This window comes from Budorcas taxicolor, chromosome 2 (genome assembly GCF_023091745.1).
Source record: "Budorcas taxicolor isolate Tak-1 chromosome 2, Takin1.1, whole genome shotgun sequence".
In the NCBI taxonomy this organism is placed as follows: domain Eukaryota; kingdom Metazoa; phylum Chordata; class Mammalia; order Artiodactyla; family Bovidae; genus Budorcas; species Budorcas taxicolor.
In genome coordinates this window covers 63,774,358-63,789,689 of record NC_068911.1, presented here as the reverse complement: position 1 = coordinate 63,789,689, position 15,332 = coordinate 63,774,358, and the positions used below count along the sequence as shown (strand labels likewise).

The 15,332-nt window shown below is 35.5% G+C and overlaps 1 protein-coding gene across 1 annotated transcript in view; it reads left to right on the top strand.

Annotated features, from left to right (window-relative positions):
* AGPS (alkylglycerone phosphate synthase) overlaps positions 1–15,332 on the top strand; it is a 129,139-nt gene that overhangs the window by 31,022 nt on the left and 82,785 nt on the right. Inside the window, exons 2-3 of the mRNA XM_052663808.1 lie at positions 5,999–6,088; positions 14,239–14,329. Of these exons, the coding sequence (XP_052519768.1) occupies positions 5,999–6,088; positions 14,239–14,329 (181 nt within the window). The remainder of the gene's footprint in view (positions 1–5,998; positions 6,089–14,238; positions 14,330–15,332) is intronic.

The following is a 15,332-nucleotide window of genomic DNA, read 5'->3' as shown; positions in this document are numbered from 1 at the left end:
TACCAGAACGCATGTCCATCGACTTGGTGATGCCATCCAGCCATCTCATCCTCTATCGTCCCCTTCTCCTCCTGCCCCCAGCCCCTCCCAGCATCAGGGTCTTTTCCATTGAGTCAGCTCTTTGCATTAGGTGGCCAACGTATTGGAGTTTCAGCCTCAGCATCAGTCCTTTGAATGAACACCCAGGACTGCTCTCCTTTAGGATGGACTGGTTAGATCTCCTTGCATTCCAAGGGACTCTCAAGAGTCTTCTCCAACACCACAGTTCAAAAGCATCAATGCTTTGGTGCTCAGCTTTCTTCACAGTACAACTCTCACAACCATGCATGACCACTGGGAAAACCATAGCCTTGACTAGATGGACCTTTGTTGGCAAAGGAATGTCTCTGCTTTTAAATATGCTGTCTAGGTTGGTCATAACTTTTCTTCCAAGAAGGAAGCATCTTTGAATTTCATGGCTGCAATCACCATCTGCAGTGATTTTGGAGCCCCCAGAAAAGAAGTCTGACACTGTTTCCACTGTTTCCCCATCTATTTGCCATGAAGTGATGGGGCCAGATGCCATGATCTTAGTTTACTGAAAGTTGAGCGTTAACCCAACTTTTTTACTCTCCTCTTTCACTTTCATCAAGAGGCTCTTTAGTTCCTCTTCACTTTCTGCCATAAGGATGGTGTCATCTGCATATCTGAGGTTATTGATATTTCTCCCGGCAATCTTGATTCCAGCTTGTGCTTCTTCCAGCCTAGCATTTCTCATGATGTACTCTGCATATAAGTTAAATAAGCAGGGTGACAATATACAGCCCTGACATACTCCTTTTCCTATTTGGAACCAGTCTGTTGTTCCATGTCCAGTTCTAACTGTTGCTTCCTTCCTGACCTGCATACAGGTTTCTCAAGAGGCAGGTCAGGTGGTCTGGTATTCCCATCTCTTTCAGAATTTTACACAGTTTATTGTGATCCACAATAGGATCCAGTAGGGTTGGGCATAGTCAATAAAGCAGAAAAAGATGTTTTTTAGCTCTCTCTAAATGTTTGATTTGATTTAGGTCATACCTCAATGGTCTAGCGGTTTTCCCTACTATCTTCAATTTAAGTCTGAATTTGGTAATAAGTAGTTAATGATCTGAGCCACAGTCAGCTCCTGGTCTTGTTTTTGTTGACTGTATAGAGCTTCTCCATCTTTGGCTGCAAAGAATATAATCAGTCTGATTTTGGTGTTGACCATCTGGTGATATCCATTTGTAGAGTCTTCTCTTGTGTTGTTGGAAGAGGGTGTTTGCTATGACCAGTGCATTTTCTTGGCAAAACTCTATTAGTCTTTGACCTGCTTCATTCTGTATTCCAAGGCCAAATTTCCCTGATATTCCAGGTGTTTCTTGACTTCTTACTTTTGCCTTCCAGTCTCCTATATTTATTGACTATGCCAAAGCCTTTGACTGTGTGGATCACAATAAACTGGAAAATTCTCCAAGAGATGGGAATACCAGACCACCTGACCTGCCTCTTGAGAAACCTGTATGCATGTCAGGAAGCAACAGTTAGAACTGAACATGGAACACCAGACTGGTTCCAAATAGGAAAAGGAGTACATCAGGGCTGTATATTGTCACCCTGCTTATTTAACTTATATGCAGAGTACATCATGAGAAACGCTGGACTTGAAGAAGCACAAGCTGGAATCAAGATTGCCGGGAGAAATATCAATAACCTCAGATATGCAGATGACACCATCCTTATGGCAGAAAGTGAAGAGGAACTAAAGAGCCTCTTGATGAAAGTGAAAGAGGAGAGTGAAAAAGTTGTGTTAAAGCTCAACATTCAGAAAACTAAGATCATGGCATCCGGTCCCATCACTTCATGGCAAATAGATGGGGAAACAGTGGAAACAGTGTCAGACTTTATCTTTTGGGGCTCCAAAATCACTGCAGATGGTGATTGCAGCCATGAAATTCAAAGATGCTTCCTCCTTGGAAGAAAAGTTATGACCAACCTAGATAGCATATTCAAAAGCAGAGACATTACTTTTCCAGCTAAGGTCCGTCTAGTCAAAGCTATGGTTTTTCTAGTAGTCATGTATGGATGTGAGAGTTGGACTGTGAAGAAGGCAGAGCACCAAAGCATTGATGCTTTTGAACTGTGGTGTTGGAGAAGACTCTTGAGAGTCCCTTGGACTGCAAGGAGATCCAACCAATCTATTCTGAAGGAGATCAACCCTGGGATTTCTTTGGAAGGAATGATGCTAAAGCTAAAACTCCAGTACTTTGGTCACCTGATGTGAAGAGTTGACTCATTGGAAAAGACTCTGATACTCGGAGTGATTGGGGGCAGGGGGAGAAGGGGACAACAGAGGATGAGATGGCTGGATGGCATCACCAACTCGATGGGCATGAGTCTGAGTGAACTCTGGGAGTTGGTGATGGACAGGGAGGCCTGGCGTGCTGCAATTCATGGGGTCGCAAAGAGTCGGACACGACTGAGCCACTGAACTGAACTGAAATGTTTGATAGAATTCTCCTGTGAAGCCATCTGGTCCTGGGCTTTTGGTTTTTGGGAGATTTTTGCTCACAGCTTCAATTTTAGTACTTGTAATTGGGTTGTTCATAATTTCTGTTTTTTCCTGCTTCAGTCTTGAACTTTTCTAAGTTCAAGTTCTAACTTTTCTAAGAGTGAACTTTTCTAAGAATCTGTCCATTTCTTCCAGGTTATCCATTTTAATGCCATATAGTTGTTCATAATAGTCTCTTATAACCCTTTGTATTTCTGCATTGTCCGTTGTAACCTCCCCTTTTTCATTTCTAATTTTGTTGATTTGATTCTTCTCTCTTTTTTTCTTGTGAGTCTGGCTAAAGGCTTGTCAATTTTGTTTATCTCCTCAAAGAACCAGCTTTTAGTTTTATTGATTTTTATATTGTTTCTTTCATTTGTTTTTCATTTATTTCTGCTCAAATCTTTATAATTTCTTTCCTTCTACTAATTTTGGAGTTTTTTGTTCTTCTTTTTCCAGTTGTTTTAGGTGTAAAGTTAGGTTGTCTATTTGATGTTTTTCTTGTTTCTTGAGGTAGGTCATTTGTTTCTAGAAATTTTTTGATTTCCCTTTTGATCTCTTCAGTAACCTGTTGGTTATTTAGAAACGTGTTGTTTAATCTTCATGTGCTTGTGTTTCTTACAGTTTTTTTCTTGTAATATCTAGTTGCCTAGTGTTGTGGTCAGAGAAGATGCTTGATATGATTTCAATTTTCTTAAATTTACTAAAGCTTGATTTGTGACCCAAGATGTTGTCTATCCTGGAGTATGTTCCATGGGGCTCACATTTCTTTATCTGAAAAATAGGCAGTTGAACTCGATAGTTTCTAAGGACCTTTCTAGTTTTCGAATTCTATGACTATGTAAAGTTTTACTTTCATTTTTAAAATGTTAATACTGTAATGCCCTTCAGTGTTCTCATTACATTCTTCTATATAAGAAGTTAAAGTTTAAGGTAATCACATAGTTGTGTGTGTCTTAGGAAATATTAATCATTTGAAAGGACATATGTGTAAAAGTTTAAAACCAGAAGCCTAGGAAATTTGCCTACTTTTTATTTAACATGTGGGATACTTTAAAAATAATAGAAGATTGGTTTTGAGCTAACATAGATTTTAATTATATAGTATTTAAGCAGCATAGGCTTGCATTTTTTTTTTTTTTTTTTTTTAGGCACAAATGCGTTACAAATGCCTTTATTTCAACTTCTGGGAAGCCTCCAAAAATTGGTATGAATATGGTAGGCCTGAGCGACTTTACTTTCACTTTTCACTTTCATACACTGGAGAAGGAAATGGCAGCCCACTCCAGTGTTCTTACTTGGAGAATCCCAGGGACGGGGGAGCCTGGTGGGCTGCTGTCTATGGGGTCGCACAGAATTGGACACGACTAAAGTGACTTAGCAGCAGCAGCATATCATAGGTAGAATTTCTGATGAAAATGAAAAAAGAGAAAAAGGTACCTTAGCCTGTAGTTGAAAGCTTGGAAGTTCTTTAGGATATTACACAACTGAAAATTTCAGTTCCAGAATCTTGAGTATGTCTTTGTTTTTCAGTATACCTCAGCAGATATTTCCTGCTTACCTCAATTCGTTTTTCTTGTGAAATGTTAAGAGTGAACACATGTAGTCACATTTAGCTTTTTACTTTGAGGCCATCTGGGGATAATTTTTTTAAATTCTAAGTATAATTTTTAAGGAAAATGATGTTCATTGTTAAGCTGTGTAAACATGCCAAATCCATCATCTGTAGTGAAATAATTTCCCATGGCTAGTGATTGTAATATCAAGGCAAAATGACTATATTGCTCTTTTTGCATTTATTTTGTGTGATAGCAAACTACTATTTTATTGCGTGCAGATTTCCTGGCAAATGTTTAAATTCACTAATAAAATAGTCATATATAAAAATTTATGCACACATTATAAAATATTAAGTAAAGATATTAGCTAAAATCTCCATATTATTCTCTTATGGAAATATAAAAATACTGGCTAAGTTATATTCATAAAAGTGAAGAGAATGCAATCATTAAAAAAGGCAAAGTGGATGATTACCTAATCTGTTTTTACGTTGTGTAAATTTAAGGAAATGAGTGTGTGTTAGTCGTATGACAGTAGTCATGAGATCTTTCTGTAGAGATTTTTTTCCAGAAGCTCCCTTGCAAAATCTCTCTCTACAGTGCGGTAGAGTTGTGAAATAAGAAGAAAATACTGAGTGGTAGTTTATAACAGGCATATGTGCAAATCTAATCTGGATTTGATACTGTTTAAGATGTTTTTGAAAAACAAAACATACATTTTTGAACAGTTTGTTTTTGTATAGTGACTATAGTTTTTATTGATAGCAGTTATAATTTTAAAGATAGCATTCCTAGCTTTTCTTAATTTTGTGTTTAGATAGGAATTTCATTACACTATTAATGATTGTATTTGGTTCAGTTGTATTGTGTTAGCATTCTACTTGTTTGAAAAGCCTTTGAATCAGGAAAAGAATTATGATTATAATAAAAGATTTGCTTGTCAGCTGTCATTTTCTTCCTTGAGAATTATGGAAAATTAGGATACTCTTTCATAGTACATCTTTATTTTGAAATTAAAAAAAAATTGAAGTAAAACTGACATGTTAACATTGTACTGGTTTTAGGTGTACACCTTAGAGTTTCAGTATTTGTGTGTATTGTGTATTTATCACCATAATAAATCTAGTTAACATTCATCACCACACAGATTTTTTTCCTGTGATATATTTTGAAATTTTAATGAAGCAAGTAACTTTATTCATAGAGAAGAGTTTTCTTCAGCTATTTTCATCATAAACTGCATTACTGAATTTGCAATAAGAAGATTCACCATTAGTTTATTTCAGTGACCCAAGTATACTACAGTACCATGCTAAAATATATATTAAATGCTGATACAGTACTTCATTGTGGTTGCTTATTGTGTTCTACATGGGTCCAGGCCTGTCTAATTCTTTTGTAATGTGCAAAATTGGATGGGTGAGTCATTGATTTTGATGAAAATGACTTTGTAAATTGGTATTTTTTATTGTAACATAAGATTAATTAATTGATTTTTCTAATTTATGCAGAAATATGTTTCCTGTTCAGTTGAAATTTGAATGGGAAATTACATATAGGCCATTATATAATGCAAACTCAATAACATGTACAAAATGAAGTGTATGTGTACTCTTAAAAACTTTTTTTCCATTGTTCTTCTTTCTTCCTTTCTCCTTATTATGCATTAAATTTAGTGGCTGTAGCTGTTTAGGAAGCAGGTGCTGCCCATCAGTGATTCTATATTTAGAAATATTCATGCACTGACATTTTTAATATATTTTATTTAAGGCAACATAATATTAGTAGAATAAGGTCTTCTATTAAATGATTGTGAAAGTTAATAGTCAATGATGCACTGTTCAGTTTTGAGATGTTTAGCATAGATCTCATATATTTTTCTGCTTATTAGGCAAGAAGTTATGAAATGGAATGGATGGGGATATAATGATTCCAAGTTCATCTTCAATAAGAAAGGACAAATTGAGTTGACTGGGAAAAGGTAACTTTGGTTTATTCTCTGTTTTGTTCCTTTTATTTATCTTTGTATGAAAAATTTTAAACATAAATAACAAATATAACATTAAATAATAGACATATATAAAAGTAGAGAAGATAATGTAATGGTTTCTCCCTAGATTTAAAAGTGACTAATATTTTGTAATAAATGCTTTTCTTTTTCTTTTGTGTATCAATTCTGACATTGTCATGTCCCTTCTAAATATTTGTATATATATCCCTTAAAAGGACCTGGTAAAACCAATTATCAACATAGCTCAGTCGGTAAATAATCTGCCTGCAATGCAGGAGACCTGAGTTCGATTCCTGGGTTGGGAAGATCCTCTGGAGAAGAAAACGGCAATCCACTCCAGTATTCTTGCCTGGAAAATCCCATGGACAGAGGCACCTGCTGGGCTACAGTCCATGGGTCTGCAAAGAGTCAGATACGACTTAGCGTTTAAACCACCACCATTATCATACTCCTCAATGTAACAGAAATTTTATAATATCTGGTTATCCATTTCACATTCCTTTTCTCTAATTGTCTCAAAAGTGTCATTTTATAGGTATTTTGAATCAGGATCTAAAGATCGAGTGTTTATATTTTCAGTAGAATAATGTCTAATACAGTAGAAACTTGTCATGTAGAGATGGCTTTACAAAATCTTCAGCGGGTAAAAAGTGAATCTTGTCAACTTAGAAGAACCAACTTCCTCTCTTCTCAGATATTACTTTCATTTCTCTGTCTCTGAGTGTTGAAGGCATAGCATCTTTGCTCTGTGTGAGGGGCAGATAGGCACTTTGTGCCCAGCACCACTGAAAGCATAAACCTACTGTCTTCTGTGGAGTAGTGTGGCTTTGTAGTGGTTTATGTTAGCAGTGTATGTATGTTAAGTGAATGATTAATCACAGAAAGTGTCACATCTATTTATACCTTACTGTATGAACCCTTATACCCATGGTTTAGAATCTGGCTTTTATTTTGGGTGTTCTGACACTTGACTTGCTGGTTTTTCCAGAAAGGATCAGATTGTGGATGGCCAACATATGTGTAACACTCATAAGATATTAGAAAAAAATTAGAGCCCTGGTGTATTCATTTATGATTAGATTATTTCTTTTTCGGGGTGTAAAACACTTGTTATTGCCCTTTCTGATATTAAGATATGTAGAAAGCAAAATTTGTAATTTATATATTGTTTGGAGAGCATAAATTGAAAACAGAGGGAATTCAATCGTCATGAGAGAAACTTTTGGCCAGGTTATAGTAGAATTAGAGAATTCTTCTGTTGACTTTGGATTTTGGAAGAGTGCTGCTGCCCTTCCAACCAGAATGCATTCCATAAAGGCTTCATTTCTTTTGCACTCTTGACTCCTGAGTCCAAGTCCAGTGAGGGAGAAGGGAGGAAAACAAGAGTACATCTGACTGGCAGAGCCTGCACAGGTAACCTTGGCTTCTCACTGAGTTACCCACTATCCAAAGGGTAATTCTGTGAACATGAAGATGGGATTTAAATGCTGTAGGGTTAAATATGTGCTACATAAATTATTTAATACCTAAAACCAAATAACTGAATAATAATTCCCATTTTGGTGCACCATTACTTTAGCACAGACAGGATAATAAACAGGATTGAACTGAATCATAGCTTTCTCTAGTCTAGTCTCCTAGGGATAATGGTTAATTTTTTTTTTTAATTAGAAAACACTTAACAAATGTTCTTTAAGATAACAATAGCTATTTATTGAGTTCTTACTGAGTTATCCTAAAATAACCCTAAGTGGGTAGTGATGTATTCTTAAAAATAATTAGGAGATTGAGGATGAGGGAGGTTAAACACCTTACTTGAGGTCACCTGTACAGTGGGAAATTGTGATTAAAACTCAAGTGCTTTTAAGGTTCATTCTTGTGCTATTTCTTGTGCTAATAGATATCATACTATCCATTGTATTGATTTTATTCTCTTTCCAGTCTCTGGAATCACTTTACAGGAGCCTTCTACACTCTATACACTGCTACAGTAGAGTTAGTCATATTGTAAAAAGATATTCTATGACTAAAGTTCCTGTTGTTCCAGAGGAGGGTAAAGGGCAGAAGCATAAGAAGGTTGTGATATACTTAAAAGAGAAAATGAAATTTCTGACTGGAAAGGTTGAGTATCAACAGTATCAATTCACCATTTTGTATTAATAATATTACATTGTAAGGCCAGTTTTAAAAATTCTTTATGAAGACTTTTATTCTGGCATTGTAGTGAACTGACCCTTTGCCTTCTACAAGTAAGTAAGTGAAGTCACTCAGTCGTATCCAACTCTTTGCGACCCCATGGACTGTAGCCTACCAGGCTCTCCGTCCATGGAATTTTCCAGGCAAGAGTACTGGAGTGGGTTGCCTTCTATAACCAGATAGAAAACATGGATAAAATACCACAAGAAAGAAAGAAAACAGAGCTGGAAAGGAAGAAAGGGAAATCCATAGGTGCCAGAAACTGAGTGACTCCCAGTGAAAATTTATAGGGATTCCCCTATTTGTGATCCAAAGAACATTAAAAAGATAGAAAAGTTTTATGAGTAAATGTGGTTGGTTGTCTGTATATATTTTGGGGAGGTTAACTTTGGTATTTCAAACTCAGCCATTAATTTAGAGGCAATTATAAGCTTTCATAGATGTCAGGGGAAAATAAGATTTTCCCTGAACACAATCTATTTTCTGAACAGATTTGTAATTTGACATTTTATAATCCTGTAGATTTATAATCTTGCCATTCTTATTCTTTCCAGAAATAGATGAATTAAGTCCTCCTAAGTTTAAGCAGCAGAAGGCAATACTTGAGAGCTAATGCTATAGATTTCTATAAACTAAAAATTTTGAAAGACGTCATTATTCTTTGACTTTAAAGGTGGTTATACATTAATTGGAACTTTCAAAGCATCAGTTAATGATTAAATAGAATTTGTTTGGGTTTCCTGCACTTTGTATTTTCAGTAGCATAATTTTTAAAGTTTTATTTCATTATAAAAAGCTTTAAAATTGGTTAGCAGTTGCGAAACTCTAGGTCTCAGGATAGATGGTTGCGTCTGCTAATATTCTGCTGCTTCTGTGCACTGCCCCAGAGTGAGAGTTACTTTGTCTTTAGTCACATTAAATCTTTTTTTTCCCTAAAGCATGAACATTTATATTTAATTTACATTTTGACAGTTTGCACATAAATAGCAATTTAAACCAGTATGTAAACATAAGATAGTTTGTTCTAGCAAAGTAAAAAGCCAATAACTTTGATCAGTTTTAACTTTGAGTAGAAGAAAAAAGAAAACAAAACACTGTTGATTGTGGGCTCAATATTCACATGTGAGAGGCCTCAGAGGGAAAGTCAAATGGCAGAGAGAATTATGAAGTCTCAAACCACTGTAGTCACATTAAATCTTGATGTGCACTTCCTTCTTGGATATTTATGTCCACAGAGTTTTCTTTCCATTATAGAATGGTTTCATTGGTCTTGAAAGTTTGCTCTGGTTCTGTATCTTCTATAATATAGTCTACTTGGATCTTAAGAAAAGGTGGTAAATTGATCTCACCTTATGTTTTACAACAAAAACCATTCCTTAAAGTTTTCAAACCAATTTTCAGTCATGGTAAAGATCTATTCTGAATGCAGAGTTTCAAAGAATAGCAAAGAGAGATAAGAAAGCCTTCCCAAGTGATCAATGCAAAGAAATAGAGAAAATAATAGAATGGGGAAGACTAGAGATCTCTTCAAGAGAATTAGAGATACCACGGGAATATTTCGTGCAAAGATGGGTGCAATAAAGGACAGAAATGGTATGGACCTAACAGAAGCAGAAGATATTAAGAGGAGGTGGCAAGAATACACAGAAGAACTATACCAAAAAGATAATGAACCAGATAACCATGTTGGTGTGATCACTCACCTAGAGCCAGATATCCTGGAGTGCGAAATCAAGTGGACCTTAGGAAACATGACTACGAATAAAGCTAGTGGAGGTAATGGAGTTTCAGCTGAACTATTTCAGATCCTAAAAGATGATGCATTTGAAGTGCTGCACTCAATATGCCAGCAAATTTGGAAAACTCAGCAGTGGCCACAGAACTGGAAAAGGTCAGTTTTCATTCCAATCCCAAAGAAAGGCAATGCCAAAGAATGCTCAAACTACCACACAATTGCACTCATCTTACATGCTAGCAAAGTAATGCTCAAAATTCTCCAAGCTAGGCTTCAACAATATATGAACTGAGAACTTCCAGATGTTCAAGCTGTATTTAGAAAAGGCAGAGGAACCAGAGATCAAGTTGCCAACATCTGTTGAATCATAGAAAAAGCAAGAGAGTTAGAAAAACATCTCCTTCTGCTTCATTGACTACACTAAAGCCTTTGACTGTGTGGATCATAACAAACTGTGGAAAATTCTTAAAGAGATGGGAATACCAGATCACCTTGCCCACTTCCTGAGAAACCTGTATGAAGGTCAAGAATCAACAGTTAGAACCAGACATGGAACAACGGACTGGTTCCAAATTGAGAAAGGAGTCTGTCAAGGCTATATATTGTCACCTTGTGTATTTAACTTATATGTAGAGTGCATCATGTGAAATGCCAGTCTGGATGAAGCACAAGCTGGAATCAAGATTGCCAGGAGAAATATTAATAACTTCAGATATGCAGATGACACCACCTTTATGGCAGAAAGTGAAGAGGTACTGAATAAAGAGCTTCTTGATGAAGGTGAAAGAGGAGAGTGAAAAAGCTGGCTTAAAACTAAACATCCAAAAAACAAAGATCATGGTATCCAGTCCCATTATTTCATGGCAGATAGGTGGGGAAACAATGGAAACAGTGACAGGCTTTATTCTCTTGGGCTCTAAAATCACTGCAAATGGTGACGGCAGCCATGAAATTATAAGATGCCTGCTCCTTGGAAGAAGAGCTATGACCAACCTAGATAGCATATTAAAAAGCAGAGACATTACTTTGCTGAAAAAATCTGTCTAGTTAAAGCTATGGATTTTCCAGTAGTCATGTATGGATGTGAGAGTTGGACTATAAAGAAAGCTGAACACTGAAGAATTGATGCTTTTGAACTGTGGTGTTGGAGAAGACTCTTGAGAGTCCCTTGGATTGCAAGGAGATCCAACCAGTCCATTCTAAAGGGAATTAATCCTGAATATTCATTGGAAGGACTGACGCTGAAGCTGAGACTCCAATACTTAAGCCACGTGATGGGAAGAACTGACTCATTTAAAGACCCTGATGCTGGGAAAGATTAAAGGCAGGAGGATAAGGAAAAAACAGAGGATGAGAAGGTTGGATGGCATCACCAACTGGATGGACATGAGTTTTAGCAAGATCCAGGAGTTGATGATTGACAGGGTAGCCTGGCGTGCTGCAGTCCATGGGGGTCACAAAAAGTTGGACATGACTGAGCGACTGAACTGAACTGAACCTCTTAAGTTATGTAACGTCTGTGCCTTAATGTCTTTTTTTTACAAAATGGAATAAAATCAACTTCATAACATTATCATAAGTTAATATACATAACAAACTTAGAACAATATCTGGCACATGATAATACTTGTTTACTAAAATGAAAATTTGACCATTTTAAAATAAACATTTTGAAATTTGGTTTGCTCTGAGGGTTATTTATTACCTCTTTATAACACATTGAAATATTATTGTTTGCATATCAACCTTCTTTACTACCCTAATCCTAACCCCAACCACTAACACCTAAACCTAAACCTAACCCTGAGATTGGATGGTGGATATTTATCTCTTTATTTCTAGCACTTAATATTTTGCCATCTCTGATGAATATTTCTAAAACTGAAAAGGTCCCCCTCTAAGCACGTGAGTTTTCTGCATCAGTCTCATATATATACAGTTTAGGACTTCTTGTGTATATGAAATAATGTTCGTGATTCACATAAATTTATTTAAATAGAATTTGGGTTAGAAGATAAGAGGAAACAAAACTTGAGTAGCAGACCTACTTTTTTTTCATATTGTTCCTGCTCTGTAGAGTTCTTTTGTGTGTTTTAAATGTTTTGTAGCACTTTTTATGAAATACAAGCACCTTGCAAATCTGGTTTATTTACTAATCCCTGTTCTTTTTATGGTTGTCACATCATGATATGATTTATAGTTCTATCACTTTATCATACAGTATTATAATTTTTTAAAGTGATACACATTTTAAAGAAATCAAGAAGAATAGTTACATTTGCTCAGATGTTTACTCTTCGAGTCATTGCTTATTCCATTGTGAAGACAGTGCTTTTAGTGTGAACTCCCCTTCAGCCTGTACAGGTTCCTCTGGCATTGCTTATAGCGTAGGTGTGCTGGTTCTTCGTTCTTAGTTTTCAGATGAAAACATCTGAAGAGCTCTTTGTTTTACTTTTGTTCTTGAAGGATACCTTTTACCAGATATACAATTCTAAGTTGGCATTCTTTTCCTTTCAGCACTTGAAAAATGTTGTTCAGTAGTTTTCTGGACTTTTTTTTTTTTTTCTGGACTTTCTAATGAGAAGTCAGTCATAACTTTGTTATTATGTATAGTATGTCATTTTTCTGTAGATGCTTTTAAAATGTCTTTCTCTTTTTCGCTTCGTTTTTTAAGTTGCAATTTGACTGTGACATGCCTCTGCATTTATCTTCTAGAGTTCTCTGACTTTCTTTAATTTCTAAACTTACATCTTTCATCAGATTTGGAAACTTTCTGTTATTATTTCTTCAAATACTTTTTTTTAAAATTCCTTTTCCTCTTGTTCTTGGGTCTTCATTTATATGTATGTTAGTGTTTTTCTATTGTTCCACAGGTCCTTGGAGCTCTATTTATTTTTTTTCTATTTTCTTTGTTGTTTAGATTATATATGTTTTATTGCTCTGACTGTAAGTTCACTGACATCTCTGGTCTGTTTTTGAGTTCCTCCAATGAATTTTTATTTCAATTTTAATTATAGAATTTCTGTTTTTAAAAATTATTTCTATTTCTCTGCTGAGATTTATTTTCTCTTATTCTCTGGTAACATATTTTCCCTTTTGTCCTTTAGTGTGGTTATAGCTGTTTTCAAGGGAGAAGGCAATGGCATCCCACTCCAGTACTCTTGCCTGGAAAATCAGAGGGATGGAGGAGCCTGGTGGGCTGCAGTCCATGGGGTCGCTAAGAGTCGGCACGACTGAGCAGCTTCACTTTCACTTTTCACTTTCATGCATTGGAGAAGGAAATGGCAACCCACTCCAGTGTTCTTGCCTGGAGAATCCCAGGGACGGGGGAGCCTGGTGGGCTGCTGTCTGGGGTCGCCCAAAGTTGGACAGGACTGAGCGTCTTAGCAGCAGCAGCTGTTTTCAAATCCTTGTGTGCTATTTCCAATATTTTGGATCATCTTGGGGTTTCTTATTGATTGCCTTTTCTCTTAATTATGGATAACAATTTGTTGGTTGTTTATGTCTAATAATTTTGAAGTGTATCTTGGACATTGATACTGATGTGTTGAGGAAAGTCTGTATTCTGTTACATTTGTCTGAAAAGGCTGTTTTGTTGTTTTTAAACCAAGCAATTAACTTGACTTACCTCAGGTTTACTTCTGTGATGGTGAGCAGCTGAATTTTATATTCAGTTCTTTTAAGCTTAACTGGGCTGCTTCGAGTCTGCTCCATACACTTGTTATTCGAGGTCAGCCAGACATTTGGACAGAGTTTATATATAAGTCTCTCTCTAACTACTCCTGGATTTGCGTGACTTTTCTGTGCTCTTCCCAGATGCTGTGTTCACTGCAAACACCATCCAATGGCTCTTTAAGCCAGGGATACTATAGGGTTTTTGCATTCTCAAATTCTTTATTCTTTCTGTGGTACTCTGTGTGCTGGAGCTTTCCCTTTTAGCTGAAACCTGCTGAAACTGGAAACTTATGTGGTGCTGTTTTCTTCTTACCCCCTATTTTTGCCTATCATTGGACTATCTATACTGTCCTCAAATAATTAGGTGTTTTTTTTTTTTTTTGTCCAGAGCTTATCATTATATGTGGGAGGGTTGGTTTGATAGCAACTACTTGACCTCTGCTAGAAACAGAATCTAAGGTTTGAATTTACATGAAGATACTTTGCTCTAATGTTTTACTTCTTTTTACCTTAGGTACCCTCTGAGTGGCATGTCATTGCCAACTTTTAGAGAGTGGATCCAGAATACCCTTGGAGTAAATGTGGAGCATAAAACTACCTCTAAAGTAAGCGAATAAAAACAATAATATTCTTAATTGAGCATGTATGTATGTGTGGTTAATCCCACATTAATTAAACTTATCTTTATAATTTGTTACAGTTGCTTTAATATATTTGTCCTTTTTGTTAGTTTGATTGGCCTTGTTAGACTTTCTAGGGGTGTTTTTCGTTTGTTTGTTTTTTAGCATCACAGATGTAGAGCCTAATCTCAACATTTATCTTAAGATTTATCTGAAACTTTTAAACTCTGTGAACCTCAGTTACCTTAATAGGAGAAATGAGAGTCATAAGTGTCAGTTCTGTGTGTCACAAGTAGTAGTGAAGTTCAAATGAATTAATTTTGTGAGAGCACTTTATTACCAAAATATAAGTTGCTGTTATTTTTATATTTTGTAATAAACTGACAGTAATCTAGGATTTATATAGAATAATTTAAAATAAAAATGTAATATTATATTATTATCAAAACATTTAAAATATTTAAAGATTAAAAATATAATTTTGATTTTAAGATATGAGTGATAGAAAATTTTAGTTTGCTCTTGTATCACTTTTCTGAAAGGGGGATTAAAAACCTTTAAACTGTATTAAGCTAATGAAATAGCATTTCTTTATATAATTATAATGTTTATTATTTATTACTTACTATGGTATAGTATTCTGTATATCCCTTTGTGTATAACTTCCATAAGTGCAGAGGCTATGATTTATAATATATTATCCACTATATTCAACATATTATTAAGGACTGTAGATATTCAGTGAGTGCTTATTTTGTTTAGAAGTCCACAGTTACGTTTTATTCTTGTACTTAATTAGACTAAACATCTAATTCCTACCTCTCCCAAACGAAATTCTTGTAACCTTTCTTTAAAAAAATCACTTCTACTTCCTTAATTTTTTCTGTTTTTTGTTTTTTTTTTTTTTTGAGGCAAGGAATGCAACTTTATTAAGAGAGCTGGCTGGCTGAGAAGATGGCAGACTAATGTCTCAAAATAACCATCTTCT